At 44.4% G+C, this 21,482-nt stretch overlaps 1 protein-coding gene across 2 annotated transcripts in view; it reads left to right on the forward strand.

Annotated features, from left to right (window-relative positions):
* Positions 1-3,893: 3,893 nt before the first annotated feature.
* nedd9 (neural precursor cell expressed, developmentally down-regulated 9) overlaps positions 3,894-21,482 on the forward strand; it is a 69,578-nt gene continuing 51,989 nt past the window's right edge. The window contains exon 1 of one of the 2 annotated variants that reach the window (XM_085988810.1): positions 3,894-4,107. Coding sequence is in view for 1 of the 2 variants with exons in the window: in XM_085988809.1 (XP_085844935.1) it covers positions 4,892-4,903 (12 nt within the window). In the remaining variant the exon portion in view is untranslated. Of the gene's footprint in view, positions 4,108-4,631; positions 4,904-21,482 lie in introns of those variants that run through there. The other variant, XM_085988809.1, reaches the window with a different exon arrangement.

Genomic DNA, 21,482 nt, shown 5'->3' on the forward strand with positions numbered 1-21,482 from the left:
CACTCTGACCCCTCCACCCAGCACATGCATCTGGCATTGCAATGGTGAGGCCCAACTCCCCAGTGGATTTTACTCCGGTTCACTTCAATTACCGCTGCTTCCAGAGGCTGCCATGTGGAAGGTAGCAATAGGCTCCAGAAAGTGGTGGTAAAGATCTTGAGGTTTCTCCCATAGAGGGAGAGGGCCTTGGAGCTGGCACTGTTCCCTTCAGTTGGCCCCAAACACTTACCTGTTGAAGGCCTTATTCTTGGCCGAGGCCTTCAGTGGGATAGCGGATCCAATATTCAGGGCTCTTTAAGGTCCCTTGCCGCCTCTTCTGCTGCTGAGCAACATCCCCACAGCAGCACTGTCAGAATTTTCCACGCTCGCACTGGTGGGCTCCTTCTCGTCAGTGGGAATCATACCAGGACTGTGTTGTGCATACGGAATGAACCCCGACCCAGGAAAGTGGGTCACGGTTGGGGTGGTTCCAGAGGGGCGGGCAGAAGCCCCACTCTGCCAGAACTCAGCCCCGAAGAGAAGAATCCTGACAGGTAGATAATTTAACTCTGTTTGTTGTAATAGGCTGAGAGGTGTTACACCACTACCTCTGGAGTAAGTAAGAATAACAAGCATTCTTGTAATGTAATGTAAGTAGTGAACCACTTTTGGATGTCTGGAGAACGTGAAAGGCACTATGTAAATTAAAATGATTTCTTCTTACTGATTTTTAGAGATAATGGGGGGAAAAATTGGGTGGCGCCCATTAAAAGGTGGCGCCCCTCCGCCGTAAATTCAATAGTAGTGCTCCTAGCAGGAGGTGGGGCGCTACTGGAAAGCATTCCACCTCCTGCTTGGGGTGCTACTACTGAATATCATGGTGCTATGTGCAGCAGTGCTGCATCATTGCAGACCTCCTCCCCTGAGTAAAGGGGAGGAGCCTAGCGCTGCGTGCACTGGGGTCCTACTGGACCACCGGGAAGCGGGGTGTTGGGAAAACAGCCCGGCACTCAAGAGGAGTGCCAGGCTGAGCGATCACGGCCGGCACCCCGAAGAAAAAAGTGAAAGGGGGCAAGTGCTGGCAATTGACCAAAATAAAAATGGCCGCCCAACACCCGCCCCTTTTACTAGCGCCGCTGCCGCTGCAAAAACGTCCCCTGGTCCTGTCGGACATATCGTCTGGTGATAGGTCAGGAGGCGCAAGGGAAATTTGCGGCTGGGGCGCAAGCGGGGCGCTGCGCATGGTGATGACGTCATCATTGGCAGGGCTGCGGCGTAGGGCGCTGCCAGCTACTGCCGCCGCTAACCTCCTGCTGAATTTCGCAGGAGGCATTAGCGGTGCCGCGCCCGGGCGCTAGGGGATTTGCATCCCATTAGCGTCCCCCGTGGGCGCTAATGAGAGGCACAAACCAAGCCAATTTTTCCCCCAATAACACTATTCTGGAGAGAAACAAAGACCATCAGACATTGTTGTTACCATTATAGTTACAGTATTACCCATTACTTTCAATGGACCGGGGGCATTAGTATTACTGACTAAAGAATTTTACAGATAGATATAGATAAAATATTTGTTGGTGCAATCCGTAACTACACCATATTAGATGGGTTATGGGGAAAGAGCAAGACAGTGGGATTAGTTTTGAATTACTCTAGCAAAAATCCAGCACAGACACAATGAACTGAATGACGCCTTCTTTGTTGTAAACTACTATAGTAAATTAGCACTTGTATCATAATAGGAAAGAGGAGAAGCACTTTCCCCTTGGAGAATATTGTGAAGTCGTGGAAGGATTCATAGTTTGATTAACAGTCATGGTATAAAGGGCAAATTCAGTGCTCCCAACAGGAAGCCATGCTTGAAGGTAACGTGGATCAGAGAAAGGACTACACCGTATTACCGATAGCTCTCCTTTGCTCTCCTCAAGCATGGCTCAAAACTAGGAATGCGGGAGAACTGCGTTTACCCCATAGTTTATTAATCATTGCTCCCATCTGAATTCTCTTTATTTCCACCAGTGTTGCTTATTCCTTTTTGTTGCATATAATTGAAGAAACTGTAAAGAGGGATTTTCTTTCATTTGTCCCTTTAAAATAAACATTTGGTACTTTGTCATCAGGAGCTAATGGCTCTTAACCCAATATACAGGCACCTTTAAGCAGTCTGGGTCAATGTATTCATTTTGCTTAAACCATTGGTCCCTGATGCTTATCCTGTATCTCTAGGACTAAACTGCAATAAGGTGCATCAAGTTAGAGATGTAATAACTACAGAAAAAAATGACTCAGGGACTGCTCTTCAATTGGCTAATTCATAAAACAAATTGAAGAAAACAGTGTTTTGTTTTCTCACTGTTGTGTCCAGTTACAGGTACAAAGTGCACAGGTACAAAATGTAATTAAAAGGGCTAGTGGATTATTGCCCTTTATCTCAATGGGGTTGGAATTCAAAAGTGAGCAAATTATGCTTCAGTCGTACACAGACTTGGTCTGACCCCATCTGGAGTATTGTGTTCAGTTTTGGTCAAACCTTAGGAGAGATATATTGGCCTTGGAGGGAGTGCAGCACAGATTCACCAGAATGATAGGGTTAAATTATAAGGATAGATTGCATAAACTTGGGTTGTATTCCCTTCCATTTCAAAGGTTGAGGGGTGAGTTAATCGAGGTATTTAAAATGGTTAACAGATTTGATAGGGCAGTAGAGAGAAACAATTTCCTCTGGTGCAGCTATCCAGGACAAGAGGGCATAATCTTCAAATTAGAGTTAGACCAGTCAGGAGTGAAATCAGGAAGCACTCCTTCACACAAAGGGTAGTGCAATCTGCAACTCGCTCCCCCAAAAGGCTGTGGATGCTGGGTCAATTGAAATTTTCAAGACTGAGATTGATAGATGGTTGTTAGGTAGGGCTATCAAGGGATATGGAACAAAGGCGGGTAAATGAAGTTAAGATACAGATCAGGCACAATCTAAATGAATAGCAGAACAGGCTCGAGGGGCTGAATAACCTACTCCAGTTCCTGTTACCTAACTACTGCAAATACCATTAATCATAGTCATCAATTTATTGGTGCAGGTTTTGAGTGTCACGGTGGCCCTTGTCCAGATGGTAAAAATACTGACGCTGCAGTTAAATATTCACCCACTTAACAGCAGTGTATAAAGACATGCAACGTCATACGTGAAGTCAATAATAAGTGAAAAAACTGTTGAAGTTGATGCTCTGCTTTCTGACTACAAAAAATAGTGCTGTTCTCCACTAGGGGTTCCCCCCACACTTTCTTTTCAGAGAACAGGTGCATTCAGATAATTTTAGCACGATGGGAATTTACTATTGCATGCATGACTCTGGCTGTTGCCCTTTAACTTTCTGACACCTTTGTTACACAGTATTCAGAATGTGACCTGCTTAATGTTTGGGACAAATTGTTACTGTATTCTGCTGTGTGGAAACAAAAGTGACTATTAGTCACAGACAGAATACATGGACCTACTGGTCTCATTCATATCGCAGATGAGATTCTAAACCCTCAGAGATATCCTCCTCAGCAACTGAAGTAACCCTTTCAGTGCCTGAAGAAAAGGCGGAGTTTTTTTTTCCAACAATGGATATATTATTTACATTAGCTGGGATTTCAATACATTCTCATTTACAGATCAGAAGTGACAGATAAGAAAATGTGATCTCGCCCTCTGTGCCCTCTAGGTGAAAAGAGACAATGTAGCCTACCCAGTGGCTGATAGGTGAAGTCTTCATCTGGGAGCAGTATCTTCAGGGAGGTCCCAGCTGTGATCCTCAGTCTGTGCTGCATTGATCACAGCTGGGCCAGTATTAGTACAAATGGCCTCAGCAGCCTGAGTTAGGGATGGGAAAATCCAGCAGGTTTATGCTCCTGATCCATCGACAGTGACCCCACCCCCATGCATGTAGACATCAGGTGAGGTCAGGTAATGCCAGGCTGTACCAACCCCCACATATGGGGAACATGACACTCACTGTAAAGACCCACACATGAATCATGGGCATTTGAGGAAGGTGGGGAGGAGGGGGGTGATCACAACTTCATGACTCATAACCTCAGTGAGGGTGTCAACACCTTCAGAACGGGCAGAAGGAGACTTCAAGAGTAAGTAATTCTAATGACTTTATTGGTGATATGGAATTTGTAGAGCCAGGTAAATGTGCAGGGGCAGCTCTAAGCGATGTGTGATGAGTTTCTTCTGTTGAGTAAAGGCCCTGTTCTTGTCAGAAAGCTGTGCAGCTGTATCTCCCAGTGCCCTGGAATCTGACTGTCATATTGCTTTGAATTCACACCGAACAAAGGAGAAACTGAACTTAAAAAATGTCAGCGGGTGAGGTCAATAGAAGAGACTGTAAACAGAAAACGTTTTGTTTCTTGCCCATTTCATGTGGGGAGCATGAGGTGAATGGCTTTGAAATAAGTCCATTTTAGGAGCCGTTTTGATGGTTGCTAGGTCACAGGAATAGGATTTCTAGTGAGCTTATTTTTTTTATTATTTAAGTCTGTCTAATCTGACAAAGAATTCCTTCGCTTCAGAGTTTAAAACAGGATGTTACATTCACAATTTCCTTGTTAAATCTCCCTTTTCTGGTCAGTTTGAAGCGGGCCAAGCACTACCTTTAGCCTGTGCAATTGTGGAGCTCCCCCCTGAGCCAATGGGAGGCCGGTCTGCACATATCATGCAAATGAGTTGAGTTTTGCTGGCGTGTGAGTGTCAGAGGAGCTGAGACAGGGGGAGAGCCGAGCCGAGCGCTGCCAGGACCGCGCACACATGACCCAACTCTCCTCTCTGGTTTAGCAATGACCCGTTTGTGACACAGTTGAGACCACAGCACCGAATGCGTCCTGCACACCAAGGGTTAGTCTGACACTTGGGAGGATCATAAAAATGAAGCGCAAGGTAAAACGGGCTTTATTCTGTCTTTGCAAAGTGGCTGGTTTTGTCGAACGCAGCACTGCGGAGAGTTGTAGATCTGGCTGCTTGATTGAAAGTTCCAACTGCAAGTGCTTTGCTGTGGGCTTGCTGAGTTGTTCCGAAAGGCTGTTATAACTGCTAAATGCGAACTTTCTACACTTGAGATGGAGTGTGTCAGATTGCCGATGCCCGACGGTGGGGGTGGGCTGGGGGCACGTCACTACAGTTTGTTTATTTCAGTCCGCAAGCACAGGGGTGTGTAATGTGGTCTATCTGTACAACTTCCTTGTTATAGCTATATATCCTTATTAAAAGGAAGTATTTTTTGTAGAAAACTTGCACTTAAAAATTAAATGATCTACATATGTAGTGTGAGTGGGACACAGAAAATATTTTGTGAGGGAGTTATGCATATTTTTCACAAGTATTCAGCATTCCAGTTGCTGATGTGGTATTCTGTCTCTGCTCTATTTGGCTGAATAATTAGATTATTTATTCTGCCCTTTTCGAGAGCAGCCTGGCTTGTACCAACTGCTTGTGAGAGCTCAATTTCGGGCAAGAGTAGCCCATCGGCCCACCTACCCGACCATCCAACTACCCACGAGGTTACCGTTTGCATTTCTAAACCCAATAACCCTGAATCCTATTTGCTGATAGGAAACTGTCTAGTCCCTTATTTGATCCCCGTCACAGTTTCTTGTGCCAATACCCTCGCCGGTCTTCTGTCCCATGTTTTATCACCCTCTTACTGGAAAACATTTTGCCCGAATTTCCCATTGTCTTTTGTCGTCCTTCATTCGAAACTATGAGGGGGAAATTCAGTATCGCCCCATTTGGGGCGCCATTATCGGCTGTGCGCAAAGTTTAGCGCCTGGCGCTAATTATCGATTGGAGCGCTAAAGCAGGCGCTTCACACCTCTCTTAAGGCGCAAAGGCCGAGCAGCAAGGCGCTACCTCAGAGCGCTGGAGAAGCAAGGAAGGGCAAATCAAAATGAACCTGCAAAGTGCTGCTCAGTACCCAAAACCCCTTCACACAGTGTTGAATCTCTCCAGAAGTCTCTCTCTCTCTCTCAGAATGTGTGGTGCAAAAATGTCACCAACAAAAAAAGGCAGGAAGCGGTCACCTTTAAATAGCGCTCCCCCAGTCCCTTTCTGACTGCAAAACGCTCCCCTCAACCTGTTGTTGCTGGCAGCAGGCAGTAAGGCAGGGGGCACCACTAAATATCCGGTCTGGGGCACTACCGGGGTGTTGCGCACTCGACTGATGTCACGATCTGCCGGCGCAGCAGATCGTGGCGGTAGTGTTTAGCGCTGCCACAAAATGTTTAGTTAATTTCGCGAGTGGGACAAATATCCCCGCGCCCGGGCGCTAGTTGCTTTGCACCCCATTAGCGCCCTCTTAAGGCGCTAACGGGAGGCGCAAATAACTGAATTTTTCCCCCTATGACCCTTTGTTTGATTTTTCAGACAAAGCAGATAAAACCCACATTCTGAAAGCCCCATCATAATCTTAAACACTTTTATCAGATCAGCCCCTCAGCCTTCTCTTTTCAAGAGGAGAAAGTCCCTGAGTAGCCAACCCCATCTCATATTTCTGTCCTTCAGTTCTAGAATTAATCTCATCCTCCTCTGCAATCCTTCCAAGAATTGAATCTCCCTTTTAATATAAGGAGACCACAGTTCTTCAGATTTGGTCTCATTAACATTATAGATATCATTTTAGAATTACCTCTCTCAACTGATGGAATGCATAGTTAGGGCTGACATTCTGCTTTCCTAAACGTCTTTTATGTGTTAAATTTCTGTATATATAAAATTTGGAAATCACTTCAGCATATAGGAAATCATGGGTGTGAATTCCATGGGCACAGAGTGTTAGTACAACAATCCACTGCACAACTGGGTCAAGTACCAAATCCATACAAAGAAAAAGATGCGACTGGTCTGTGTTGAGGAATGAGATTGAGGAGCTGGTAGCAGTTCACTGTTTTGTTACCATCTGTTGAGTGAGGATCCATGATTTAGGTGGTGCTTGTTCTGGTCCTTGGGAATTAGATAGTTCCCCCCCCCTCAGCATTTTGGCTGTGGGGAGATCCTGTTTGTGTTATTGGTCAAGGTCAGAAGCAGTTTTTAAAAGCTTAACAGCTCCCTGGATGCTTTGGTCCTGAACTGCACTGACTCATACAATTCCAAGTTCAATTCACGTTCTGTGCTGAGTTAGTGATTTCAGCCAGGGTAGCCGTGAGGACATTATGATCAGCCTCAGAGTTCTCGCAGTCTCTGCAGTGACTGTTCCTGATCTCTATCCAGCTGTAAAGTGTGTGTGTGTGATGGGAAGAGGGGGATGTGAAATTGAAAGACAAGTTTGAGGGGGTGTACAAATTTATCAGGGATAGAGGGAGCAGGAGCTAGAAGTAAAGGTGACTGGTGTCAATGAGCTAAGATGTATCAGCTGAGCTGAGTTCACACGAGTGGATTTGTGCCTGTGGTTTGAAAATCCTGTGAATTCAGCACTTTATCCCACTCGTCTTCAGCTCAGCCTAAAACCACAGACGCAGCATTAAGTAAAAATATTCTCTGTGTGTGTCTTGCATTAGGACATTCTGCACAGTATAATGACAACCATTTAACTCCTCGCTTGGGTCCTGGCCAGTTGTCGAGGACATCACAGTTTACTTTTAGTTTATATTCATTTTAAGTTGGCAGATGGACAAAAAGCTGTTACTGAATTTTGAAAATAGAAGCACTAGAAACTGACCACAACTTTATCCAGATTGTATTTGTTAAAGCTGGAAGACTGTTGGGTTTCACGAATTACAATATTAATGATTTTAAAAATGGTTATTTAAAAAAAATAATGATAAACTGATCTAAAATAACATGTGACTTTAGCTCAATTGTACCGGAATGGGTTGGAATAAAATGGAATACCTTTCACTTAAAGCTATGTCTGACTCACCAGTGTGAACTCATCTTCAAGGTTTGACCAGATTTGTATCAGAATTCCAGGATAGTGTGCGGTCTGTATTATGGTGCAAATTAAGTGGATGGTCACCTTTCGGTGGAATGAAAAATTTATTCCTCCTTCTGCATTGTTCCATTTATCCATCTCTGGAACATCATCCATTTACACTTCTAGTTCATCCTTTCTGCCATCATCGATGTAAGGATTGATTTCTCAGATGCTCTCCTTGCTGCCCTTCGAACCCCACCCTTCCATAAACTCAGAAGTCCACACCCTCTGCCACACAAAGTCCCTCACACCCATCCTGTGCCGGAACGAATTCAGGAACATTTCAGATTTCTCTACAGTCTCGCTGCATCCTATCAACACTCCTCCCTTGTGACTCTGCTTCTGAGACTGAGTTGCTGCTTGCTCTCCACTCCATTATCATAAGCTGGTCATTCCGCCGTTGCACCCTTCCCACCTCTAGAATACTCTCCCAAATTCAACTCTTTTTTTCAGCAGCCTCCTATAAATCAATCACTTAAATTGTGCCTTTGGTCTCTTCCACTACCCCCACCCCGCCACACCACCACACCAAATTCGTCTTCCTCCACTGCTCCACTTGTGAGAAGCTCCAAAATGGGCTTTTACCCAAGGACAGGCTTTATAAATGCACTCTGTTGTTCTGAAGACAACCAAGGTGGCAATGGAGTTTTCCCAGATCCACAAAGAGGAGGTGGGATCTGAAATTGCTGAAAGCCTGTTCTGCCACCAGAAGTGTAGTCGGATGGGGCTTCGGGCCACCTGGCATCCCAAATCCTGGGGACGGGGACATTTGCATGAACAGGACAGGCCCCAGCACCATTTATGGCAGTTTCTCGACATCTATCCCCGCAGGGATAGACAAGACGTTTGGAGCAGCACTTTGTTGCTCCGTTGAGGGATTGGACCAGTCCGGCCGAAGATCATTCAAAGAGTTAAAAGTAGAAGTATTGCTTTTGGAGTAGCCACTTTTCTAACACATTTCTTACATTACAACAATTACTTCACTTCCAAAAGTACTCCTGTAAAGTGCTTTGGGATGTCCTGAGGTTGTGAAAGGTGCTATATAAATGCACGTCTTTCTTTTCAATCGATTGCTCCGTACAGGAGATGGAACTGGTGGGATTTCTGGTGAGTGATGAAATCCCACCAGTTCTTACTCCTCTTCTGATGTCAGCACCATGGGGGGGGGGGGATCAAAATTTGTCAGTGGATTAAAGAAAGGACAGAGACCCAGCAGAACCAGGTTGTGCCACCTGTCCTCTGCTCCAATTTCTGCCAAAGAAGTGCCCTCCCAGGTGCCAGGATTGCAGCCCCAGTCTTCATCTGTGCCTCCAGTAGTAGCAACATAAATAATACTCACTATTTGATCTGGCCATCAACAGACTGAATGGCTGAACCCATCCATGAAGGCCAGAAGTGCAATTTTTCATTTATTGGGTTATACAGACCTCCTCAGCCTCTAGGGCAAGTTGCAACTTGTGCAACGACATACAGTTGTTGTTCCAGTGCTGTAGGATATAAACTGTCCGTTTCCACGGATCTTTGGCCCTCATCAATATTACTAAGTTACTCCAAGATGGTTCTATAAGTACAGCCTTTGATTGATGACGAGGTTTACGCAATCACCAAGGCACCACTGACTTGTTACCAGGTACTTATTTCCCACCTCGTTTTGGTCACCATACAAGATGTTGGGAGGTCAGCTGATTCTAGGCCTTTGCTGCTGTGTCTGTAATTGACGGGTGTCCCTGAGCCCTGACAATGTGGCCTTTGCAGTCCAGGCAACACAATCCTATTTGTGCATATATTTTTTATTTGCTAGTTTGACCTGTTTAATTTTGTGGTGCTGTTGCTTCATTGGTAGATCTATCCTAAATTAGAACACCAAGATGTGTTAATATCAGCAACTTGAGATATCTGCAAATTAATGGGGTCATGGATTTAAATCTTATACATGTCCCTCCCCCCCCGAGGCTTTGTACCACTGTGGCCCATGAAAGCAAAAATGTTTGGATACTACTACTGTCAGGGGTTGCGGGGGGGAGGGGAGCGGCATGAGCGACGCTAGCTTTCCCTGTGAGGAAACACCTGCACTCCTAGCCTTCTACACTAAGATCAGGGACTCCCCCCGTGGGGATTCACAGATGGATGTTACTCTCCTCAGTGACACAATGTGCCGGCACTCCAACAAACCGTAACAACCAACTGTGTGTTTTACTTGTTCCAAAACGCTGTTTCGCTGAGTGAAGCTTTCACTCGAGAGCACTGCGCGTAATATTTGAGTGCACTAACAGGTGTTTCACCGTACATGTGGCCATTGTTGTGTCCAAATAAACACTCAGATTGCTGTGGTTATAACTAACTGCTTTTATTTCCAGACCCTCTAGAGTATTCTCGTCAAATTAATAACAAAAGCAATACAAGAGACCTTGGAGTAGAATTGTTACAATGTGCTTACTCCCATCAGGGAGCCATCTAGTGTTCATTAACAATATGCAAGTACCATACATATCAGTCATTCTGTTGAAGTTAACAATGGGTGGAGAGTGAGAAAGTGACTTTAGGCCTCAGATTGCCACAAACTACTTTGAAGAGGGAAGGTAGAGTTTAGATTTAACTACTTTATGCAGAGGGTTGTGAATGTGTAGAATGGACTACGCAGTGAGGCAATGGAGGGAAATAGTGTGGCATAGTTGGATAGATAAAGAAAGACTTGCATTTATATAGGGCCTTTCACATTGAAGTGCAGTCACTGTTGTAATGTAGGAAACGCAGCAGCCAATTTGCGTACAGCAAGGTCCCACAAACAGCAATGGGATAATGACCAGATAATCTGTTTTAGTGATGTTGATTGAGGGATAAATATTGGCCAGGATACCCCTGCACTTCTTCGATATAGTGCCGTGGGATCTTTTACGTCCACCTCGGTTTTAACATCTCTGAAAGACAGTGCAGCACTCCCTCAGTACTGCACTAGAGTATCAGCCTAGATTTTTGTGCTCAAGTCTCTGGAGTGCTAGATATTGAGGGAGCGAGTGATTGAAGAGCATTAAGCCCCGATTTTAACTGGCTGCAGAAGGTCCGTGTGGGGCCAGCGGGGTGAGTGGCAGCCTCATCCTGACTTGGCAACGTGAGGCCCTGGCAGTGGGGGGTCGGGTCAGGGGTACTCCTGCTCCTCCTGACCCACAAGGAAACCTTACTAAAATTAAATTCACCTACCTTCTCCACCCTCTACTGGGCCTGTTGCTTCTTGGTGCCCGCTGTTCTTGGTAAGGCCTGCACCAGGCGCCAAATATGTGATTATGTGTTAAAATTATATCGGGTCTGAATTACATCATCTGGCCCCAACTTTACATTTTAATGAGGCCCTCGCCTGCCTGCTCATTTTACTCATTCTCATCCTCTGTGTTGATAGAAACTGTTCAGCTTTTTAGGTTGTTTGCAGCTTTTCTGTTATCACAGACAAGAGAAGGAATGCACCACAGCCGCATTCTCCACATAACATTCCACATAGTACTCCATGAAAATTTCTACCTAACCACTTAAGGGCTTTCCTGTGATATCAGTACTGTTTTAGATACAGTGAGGTATTTTATTTAGGAGTCTATGTTGCAGGAAAAGATTTAGATTTAATTCCCAGAAAACTCTTTTTCTAGAATTGATGGTGTTCTTTGGCCTGTTTTAACCTCTAAACTCTCAACATTGTAGACTCTCTATATGTGCAGCACCAATTGGCTAGTGTCAGGACTTTTCATAGCAGTTCTGTTAATCATTCAAATCCAATATTTCTGGCAATGTGCAGTAAGGAAAGCCAACCAGTTCATGCTATGCATGGCCAGAAGCGTAGAGCACTAATCCCTGGAGGTGATAATGAATTTGTACAAGGCACTGGTATGGCCACACCTGGAGTATTGTGCGCAATTCTGGTTGTTGAACTACAGCAAGGATATCCAGGCATTGGAACAGTGCAATCAAACTGATACCGAGCTTAAGGCATCCGAACTGTGCGGAGAGGTTGAGGAGCTTGGGATTTTTACTCCTGGAGAAGAGAAGGCTTCGGGATGATATTCTTCAAGCATTCAAGATATATTGAGCTGCAATAATATATTTGAGATTGCCATGGACCAGAGAAGCAGGGCTCAGAAAGGTAGGGCTTAGAAGAGTGAAGGTGTACTGAGTTTAGCTTTAACTACTTTACACAGAGGGTGGTGAATGCATAGACCAGACTGCCCAGGGAGGCAGTGGAGGGAGATAACATGGAAAAAGCTGATGGAGAACTGGATTGGTATTTTAGCAGTGAGTGATTGAGGAATATTAGTTTTGGGCACAGGCCAGATGGGCTGCAGAGTCATTTCTTGCCCTGTACTTCCTGTATTCCCACGAGTGCTGTCTCTAACACCGATCCAAGCACAACAGTCAATCAATACTTTTAATAAATATAGAAAATAAATATAGAAAATTCTGGAGATACACAGCTGGTTAGTCAGGAACTAACAAAGAGAAAGATCAGGTTATGACATTTCAGGTACATGACCCTTCATCAGACTGAAGACTTTTCCTTTGTTTGAAGTGAAAGTTCTGTCTTCCCAGTAATTTTTCTCCCTTTTCTCTGCTCTCCCCACCATGTGCTACTGTGGCCAGGTGGTAGACTTTATTTAACTAAGTCTTTCAATTGTTCTTGGATAAGATGGGTATATTTACCACAATGTGTAGATTGTTTCTGAAACCATTTTTAGAGAGCTGCCTGGATTGAACACTTAAAGGTGGCTTCAGGTGATAAATGTTGAGGTCAAACTAAACATCAGTCATGACCTGTTGGTGATAAATCAGGTAGAATTCTCCTAACTATGGGTACTACACCTTGTCAAAGGTGCCTGGGGCCTGGTATAAGTGGGACAGGATACTGCTGTCATTTTAAGCAACTGTAAGTACAGTTTACCTTGAAGATTGCAGCCCCAATGTTCCCTTAACGTGGATCTCTTTTTAAAAGTAACTACAACAACAATTACACATTTTAATGTAATTGTTATCTTTACTGAGAAACATTATATTAATGAAAATTTTGGTAAACAACTCCCTCCACCAATTGCATTAATCTCCTCTGAAATCAGGCCAGGAGGTTGCCTGCCACCCTAACAACTATGGCAGCAAACACAGACGAACTAAAACAACGCAGTCATTACCCACGCTCCTGACCTGCTTCTACAGCTAGTGTAAATGGTGAGGCTCTGTAACTACGTAAAAGCAATCGCTCGTGGTGTCGGGTATCATCATGACAAAGCCTGTGGCTGTCTAATTTCAGAACAGTCTAATCCATTGATCTCTGGAAACTGGTGCCAGCAAAGTAATTACATTGTGACTAGGTTTCACGTAAGAACAATTCAGCTTAAAAACCAAGATTACATTGAGCACTCCCTTCATATTAACCAATTGCTGGCCCTCCCTTCAATATTTATGCAGATTCTAAATGAATGATGTAATAGGGACAGATTAATGTTTGTAGGATGCATTAAAAATGTTTGAATTCAGTTTTAATATCCTAGAGATGATGTGTAAGGTTGGGCCAGCTTATTTTGGCTAGAGTTGGCCAAAGGGTGTATGAGAGTGGACATGTACGGCAAGTTTTTTGGTTTGGAGTCTGAGATTCCATCTGGAGTTACTAAGCTTCCTATGATTTTGACAATTGTGATTTATATCCTTCTGGTCAGAGGCTGACAAAAAGGAATGATTTAATCTTCACTATCTGCAAATCTAAAGTGGTTCAAAAAAAAACAAGAAAGTATTTCCAGCCTCAGCAATTAAAACCCTGTGGCATTTAACTCGACAGGAAAACAATTAACCACTGCTCACTGGAAATCTGCTACTGCTGAGGCCAGGGGTCTTGTCCAAAAATATTATTGGACAATCTGTCTTCAGATGGGCATTGAAGCAGACATGTTGTTGCATTGTCTTGTATTAGGAGAGTCCGTAGGTGCTGTTCAATAAGGCAACGGAAAGTCCTAATTTTTGTCATGGATTGGCCAGGGAATAGTTTGTGGCACAGGCAGCAACTTAATGGGGATGGAATTACTTAAAAGTATTGTTCAAGCAAAAATAACTAGTCAAACTGAAATTATTCTTTCATGTACAAGTGTAAGTCTGTAACTTTCATTTCCGTTTCAAGAACAAGCTTATGAGTCGAGTAGTTTTATTTTTTTTAAACATAAAAAAATTTAATCAAATTAAATGATGTAAACATTCCCTGAAGCAATTCATCTGAATTGGAAACAGTGACCTACTTCTAATCTTGTCAAATATAAAGGGCAGTAGGTTTATTGGCCTAAACTTCATCTATGTTACAGCACTGGACACATTACTGCACTTTCCAAATACAGGAACTTTACACATTACCACACTTTCGAATAACCCATGTTATTCTTGTGCTCACTCCTCCTCCTCCTGGCTCCACAAACGTAATTTTTCAGTTATCTTTTGGGGCCCATCCGCTTCATCACCCGGTACAACTGGGCAGAGCGTGTTGTCGCCCAGTTGTGTCCCTTTCAATCACATCAGGGTCTGGGATCCCATTTTGCATTGAGTAATGCGGTTCCCCTGATTCAGGCAGGCACCTGGGCCGCCCAGAGGAAAGCCCCAGTAAATATGGCGGTGGAGAGGGAACGGGGTGGTAAGTTCACCGCAGCCATTTTAACTCAGCCAGCACCCCGTTTCCACTGGGGGGTCCGAGTTATAATTGGTCCTTATATTTCACTAAGGAATCTTTTTAAGAAAAGTTTTGATAAAATTAAGGAGTGTCAGTTACGGTACAGGAACTGGGTGCAGCAGCTGTAAACACATCCCAGTCAAACAAACCATTGCCAGGGATTGCAAACTTTGAACTGGTTTCCTCCCATGGGATGGGAGAGGCCTTTGCTTTTTTTTGCCAGTTCAATTAAGTCGCTAGGCTGAATCAGCCGAATGCTGAGAACAGATTAAAGTGAGTTATGACTGTGCACACAATTAATGTCATAAGACCTTTAAACCCCCCATTCACTCTTGGGGTAGAATTTCACGAGAGCATTTCCCATGGCTCCATCATCGTAACATCAGGGTTCTTAACGCTACCTATCTCTGTAACCTCCTTAAGCCCTAAAACCCTCAGAACTCTGCGTTCCTCCAATTCTGGTGTCTTGGGCATCCCCCACTTACTTCAGCCCATCATTGGCGGCTGTGCCTTCAGTTGTCTTCGGCCTAAACTCTGCAATTTACTCCCGAAACCTCTCCACCTCTCTCCTCCTTTGACGTTTCTTAAAATCTACCTTTTTGACCAAGCTTTTAGTCACCTGTCATAATGGGGTAGATTTTCCCGAACTTGTCGGGAAGAAGGCGGGACTTCCCCTTTCAGGTTTTTGACCCGCCTACTTCGATGTCCGGCCAATCCGCGTGATTTTCCCTTGATTGACCTTGTTGAGCCCGCCCAGCGGGCTCAGCAGGCCAATTAAGGGCCACCCGGCAACAGGTGACGTCACAGACTGCAATTTCATCTGTCAAGAGTTTTTGACAGATGAAATATCAGCGTTTCACAGCTGTTTGAAGCTGTGAAACACTGACAGTCTGAGTTCTACCATGAATCATTCTGCACAGACTCAGTTAGAACTCTTGCCGGCACTCAAAGCTGCAGGTGTCACTTTTCACAGATCGCAGCCGTTCAGCTTTCAGTTCCGGGTGAGTGATGGGCTCCCGACGGCTACAGGAAGAAAGGCTGTTAAGGTAAGTACAGGTAAGTAAAAGTTCTTTACACACTTTAGACACACCAAACACACTTACCTTTGCACTCATGCACCCATCACTCACCTGAGCACCGACATCACGACCCCTCCAACTCCTTCAACCCAACGGCTCTAACCTGGCGTGGTTTGGAGCCATCGGGAAATCCACACGAAACCCCTCGAAATAGGGATTAGGCTAAAAACTGCCTGTTAACTACCTGTTAACAGGCAGTTAATTGGCACTAATCCCTTCCCGCCTGGTTTCGGCGGGTCCCAGTGCAGGGCGGGTACCCGCCACCCCTGAAACTTACGTGGGGCAGGGTTTTGGGCGGGATGGTGTCGGGAGCCCCAAATTCGGGATTTCCCCCCCCCTACACGCCTGAAACCCTGCCTGACGGCTCCACGAAAATCTAGCCCAATATCTCCTTATGTGGCTTGCTGTCAAATTCTATCTGATAATACTCCTGTGAAGCGCCTTGGGATGTTTTACTACGTTAAAGGAGCTATATAAATACAAGTTGTTGCTTGTATTCTAGGAAACCGCTGTTGAGAAAGCCACATTGCTGTGGACATGTGAAGTATGTGCTTTCTTCAGAAATTAAATCCTCATATTTGCTCCTCATTCACCTTGTGGCCAGAGTGTATCTGCCTCTGTAAGACGGCTGCTTAAATGGCCCAACTTCTCTGTGATCAATGTTCAGGCACACTTGCTGATGGGGAGAATTGACCTGTGGCTTTTTAACTTCATGGAGCTCAGGAGTGTCTAAGCTTTTTGTGTACATGGGTTACATAGGCTACATTGGCATATATCAAGAAGCAACACATAAAGGAGTAATATTCAGCTTCGGGTGGACAATCAGGTGGCTTCTAGAATTTTATAGAGGTAATTTTCACATGCACTGGCTGGGTGGTAATCCGCTAGATGAATGTTACTCATATAAATCCATGTCCCCATCAAGCTGCTGATACTAACAGATCCCAATGTTCTGAGTTATCCAATGAGGCAACTCCACTAAAAATAGCCCTCTCCAATCCACCAGGCCCATGAAACTTAAACAGGACAAAACAATTAATAAGAAATTTAAGCACAAATCGAAACAAAGTTGCCATGGCTCTGTGGGTCAGATGACCAGGGCTCACAGGCCACATGTGGACCACGGGCTGTTGTTTGGACACTCATGATGCATTCAAAACATTTGTAGAATCATAGAATGGTTACAGCATGGAAGAACGCCATTCGGCCTGTCGAGCCCCTGCTGGACCTCTGCAAGAGCACTTCAGCTTGTCCCACTCCCCCGCCCTTTCCCCGTAGCCCTGCAAATTTCTTTCCTTCAGGTACTTATCCAACTCGCTTTTGAAAGCCGTGATTGAATCTGCCTCCACCACCCTTTCAGACAGTGCATTCCAGGTCTTAACTACTCGCTAAAAGTTTTTTCTTAAGTCACCTTTGGTTATTTTGCCAATCACCTTAAATCTGTGTCCTCTGGTTCTTGACCCTTCTGCCAATGGGAACAGTTTCCCTCTATCTACTCTATCCAAACCCCTCATGATTTTGAACACCTCTATCAAATCTCCTCTCAACTGCATTATCCTCATCAAACATCTCTGTTACCTCATCAAAGAACTCTATCAAGTTAGTTAAACACGATTTGCCTTTAACAAATCCATGCTGGCTTTCCTTAATTAATCCACACTTGTCCAAGTGACTGTTAATTTTGTCCTTGATTACTGTTTCTAAAAGCTTCCCACTACCGAGGTCAAACTGACTGGCCTGTAGTTGCTGGGTTTATCTTTACACCCTTTTTTGAACAATGGTGTAACATTTGCATTTCTCCAGTCCTCTGGCACCACCCCCGTATCTATGGAGGATTGGAATATTATGGGCAGTACCTCTGTGATTTCCTCCCTCAATTCCCTCAGCATCCTAGGATGCATCCCATCCGCTCCTGGTGACTTATCTACTTTAAGTACAGCCAGCCTTTCTAATACCTCCTTTATCAATTTTTATCCTATCAAGTATCTCCACTACCTCCTCCTTTACTTTGTCTATGGCAGCATCCTTTTCCTTGGTGAAGACACATGCAAAGTACTCATTTAGCACCTCAGCCATACCCTCTGTCTCCATGCATAGATCTCCTTTTTGGTCCCTAATTGGCCCCACCCCTCTTACTATCCTTTTACTATTTATATGCCTATAGAAGACTTTTCGATTACCTTTTATGTTGACTGCCATTCTATTCTCATACCCTCTCTTTGCCCCTCTTATTTTCTTTTTCACTTCTCCCCTGACATTTCTATATATAGCCTGATTCTCATTTGTATTTGCAACCTGACATCTGTCATACGTGCTCTTTTTCTACTTCATCATATTCTCTTAACTCTTTTGACATCCAGGGAGCCCTGACTTTAGTTGCCCTGCCTTTCCCCCTAGTGTGAATGTACCTCAACTGTACCTGAACTATTTCCTCTTTAAGGCAGCCCATTGTTCCATTACAGATTTGCCTGCCAATCTTTGATTCCAGTTTACCCGGGCCAGATCCGTTCTCATCCCACTGAAATTGGCCTTCCCCCAGTTAAACGTTTTTACTCTAGATTGCTCCCTGTCCTTTTCCATAGCTAATCTAAACCTTATGATACTATGATCACTTACTGTTCCCTAAATGTTCACCTACTGACACTTGCTCCACTTGACCTACCTCATTCCCCAGAACCAGATCCAGCAATGCCTCCTCCCTCATTGGGCCAGAAACATACTGATCAAGAAAGTTCTCCTGAACACACTTCAGAAATTCTTTCCCTTCTCTGCCCATAACACTGTTACAATCCCAGTCTATATTAGGATAGTTGAAGTCCCCCATTATTACTGTTCTATAGTTCTTGCACCTCTCTGTAATTTCCCTGCAAATTTGCTCCTCCATATCTTTCCCACTAGTAGGTGGCCTATAGAATACACCTAGTAATGTAATGGCACCTCGATTATTTCTTAACTCTAGCGATATAGATTCTGTCCTTGACCCATCTAGGACATTCTCCCTCTCCAGCACTGTAACATTCTCCTTGACCAATACTGCCACACCTCCTCCTATCTTTCCTTCCCTATCTTTCCTGAACACTTCATAACCAGGTCTCGGTTATTGCCACAACATCATATTCCCATGTGGCTACTTGTGCCTGCCGCTCACTTACCTTGTTTACTACGCTTCGTGTGTTCACATACATACACTGTAAACCCATCTTGGGCAATCCTGTATTCTCTTAGTTTGACCCCCCCCCCCCAATACCTTACTATTTCTTACTTTAGTGCTCTCTGCCTCTCCCAATCCTTTGGGAGAAGCAAAGAGCCCTTTGTGGTTGGAGTTCCTTAATGGCTGGTGAATGCACTGCTCGGCATGGTATTGAGCCAGAGAAAGCAGATAGGTCACGGGTCTGTGCTGAATGATTTCAGTCAGGGCAGCCGTAGAGGCAGTCTATGAGCTAAGGTCTGAAAAAAAGCCCCACAACAGTTACCGCTCCTGATTGTCCTACAGTGATCTATGCTGGAAAATGCTTGCGTGTGGATGTCAGGCACGTACAAATCAAGTTTGGCTGTGTTGTCTTCATGGTTGAATGGGCTGCCAATCTCACTAGCTAGACGCAAGCCTGAAATATGTAACTGCTAAATTAAAGGGTAGATTTTACGAGTTTTGTGCTTCCAGCACAGACCCTCACCTATGGGAGCAGGTATCGAGAAATCGCCCGCACGCAGCCTGCAATTTCCCAGTGTGCACTCTTGGTAAGTAATGGTCTGCATTGGGAGCATGCACTCATAACATTTATCCATGTGTGTTCAATTTTGCTAAAAAAAATTAAGTAAATTTTATATTCTAAATGTCAAATAAGCACCCCAGTGCAGAAAAGTGAAGGAGTTAATAAGTATTTGTATAAAGCCACCAAAGCCTTTTCTAATTGTTATGCTGGTTTGGGGCTCTCTCAGTGTACTCCCAAGGGGAATTGGTTGGCCTGAATTTAATTACTAGATACTGATGAGCTAACCTACTGCCTCGGGTTAGTCAAAATGCTGTCTTTCATGTCGCTTCTGAGGGGATTTTTGTTTTAAATGCATCATTTCTCAACCAGCCCACGCTGGAAAGTCTGCAAGAAATGCGTATGAAATGATAATCACAATGATGCAATTCAATCTCCTGGAAAATGATAGTCCTAGATAATGAGGTATTTCTGGAAAAGAATGTGATCTGAGAGATGGAGGTATTTGAGGATAGCGTGATCACAGACACTGAATGTGTTGTGGGTACAATCAGCAGAAAAAATGCAATATTTTTACAGACCAACAGTTAACTAGTTATCAATGATTTCTTGTTCATTTCTGCATCATACACTACTGTTTAACAGTAAATCTTTAATGCTTTTTTCTGAGGTACAAATGGTGACCTGGGTTCTCAGTGTCATGAATTGAAACAAAAGTATAAACATACAAAGCACACAATGTGTGTGTGTCTCTCTAGCTCTGTTTCTGTCTCTGCCTCTCTCTATGGCTTAGAGGTCGATTTTACCTCAGGCCAGGAATCGGATGTACAGAGCCAAAGCGGGGGATATTTTAACACCCGGCTCTCATTAGCATTTCATGATGCTGACTCCTGCTCGCAGCCAGTGGGAATGACATGGAAAATCGGGAGAGTCAGACCCCTGCAAGAACAGCCCATGACAAGGTAAATGAGAAAGGAGGGGGAAATCGGAGCCAATCGCTGTCGGGGAAGCCCAGGGCAAGGACAGCCTAAAGTATCCTTGTGAGGCCAGGAAGAGTGCACCTCCTGGTCTCGGATTCCACATCGCAGTAAATTTTTCCAATATACCTTTTCTGCAAACTCCCGCAGTAGAAATCAGTATTTGTAGGGAAATGGTGTTAGAGAAATTGACGGGATTGAAGGCCGATAAATCCCCAGGGCCTGATAATCTACATCCTAGGGTACTTAAGGAAGTGGCCCTAGAAATAGTGGATGCATTGCTGGTCATCTTCCAAAATTCGATAGATTCTGGAACAGTACCCATGGATTGGCGGGTAGCTAATGTTACCCCACTGTTCAAAAAAGGTGGTAGAGAGAAAACAGGGAATTACAGACTGGTAAGCCTGACATCGGTAGTGGGGAAAATGCTAGAGTCCATTATAAAAGATGTAATAGCAGAGCACTTGGAAAACAGTGACCGGATTGGACAAAGTCAACATGGATTTACAAAAGGTAAATCATGCTTGACTAATCTACTGGAATTTTTTGAGGATGTAACTGGTAAAATAGATAAGGGAGAACCAGTGGATGTGGTGTATTTGGACTTTCAAAAGGCTTTCGATAAGGTCCCGCATAAGAGATTAGCGTGTAAAGTTAAGGCACATGGGATTGGGGGCAAGGTATTGACTTGGATAAAGAACTGGTTGGCAGACAGAAAGCAAAGAGTTGGAATAAACGGCTCTTTTTCCGAGTGGCAGGCAGTGACTAGTGGGGTACCGCAGGGATCGGTCCTTGGACCCCAGCTATTCACAATATATATTAATGATCTGGACGAGGGAACTAGATGTAATATCTCCAAGTTTGCAGACGACACAAAGCTGGGTGGGCGTGTGTGCTGTGAGGAGGATGCCGAGAAACTCCAGTATGATTTGGACAGGTTGGGTGATTGGGCAGAAGCATGGCAGATGCAATATAACGTTTTCCACTTTGGTGGCAAAAACAAGAAGGCAGATTATTATCTGAATGGCAATAGATCGGGAGAAGGGGAAGTGCAATGAGACCTGGGCGTCCTTGTGCACCAGTCGCTGAAGGTAAGCATGCAGGTG

This window comes from Somniosus microcephalus, chromosome 5 (assembly GCF_052327205.1).
Source record: "Somniosus microcephalus isolate GS21.2 chromosome 5, FLI_Smic_1.0, whole genome shotgun sequence".
Taxonomy (NCBI): Eukaryota; Metazoa; Chordata; class Chondrichthyes; order Squaliformes; family Somniosidae; genus Somniosus; species Somniosus microcephalus.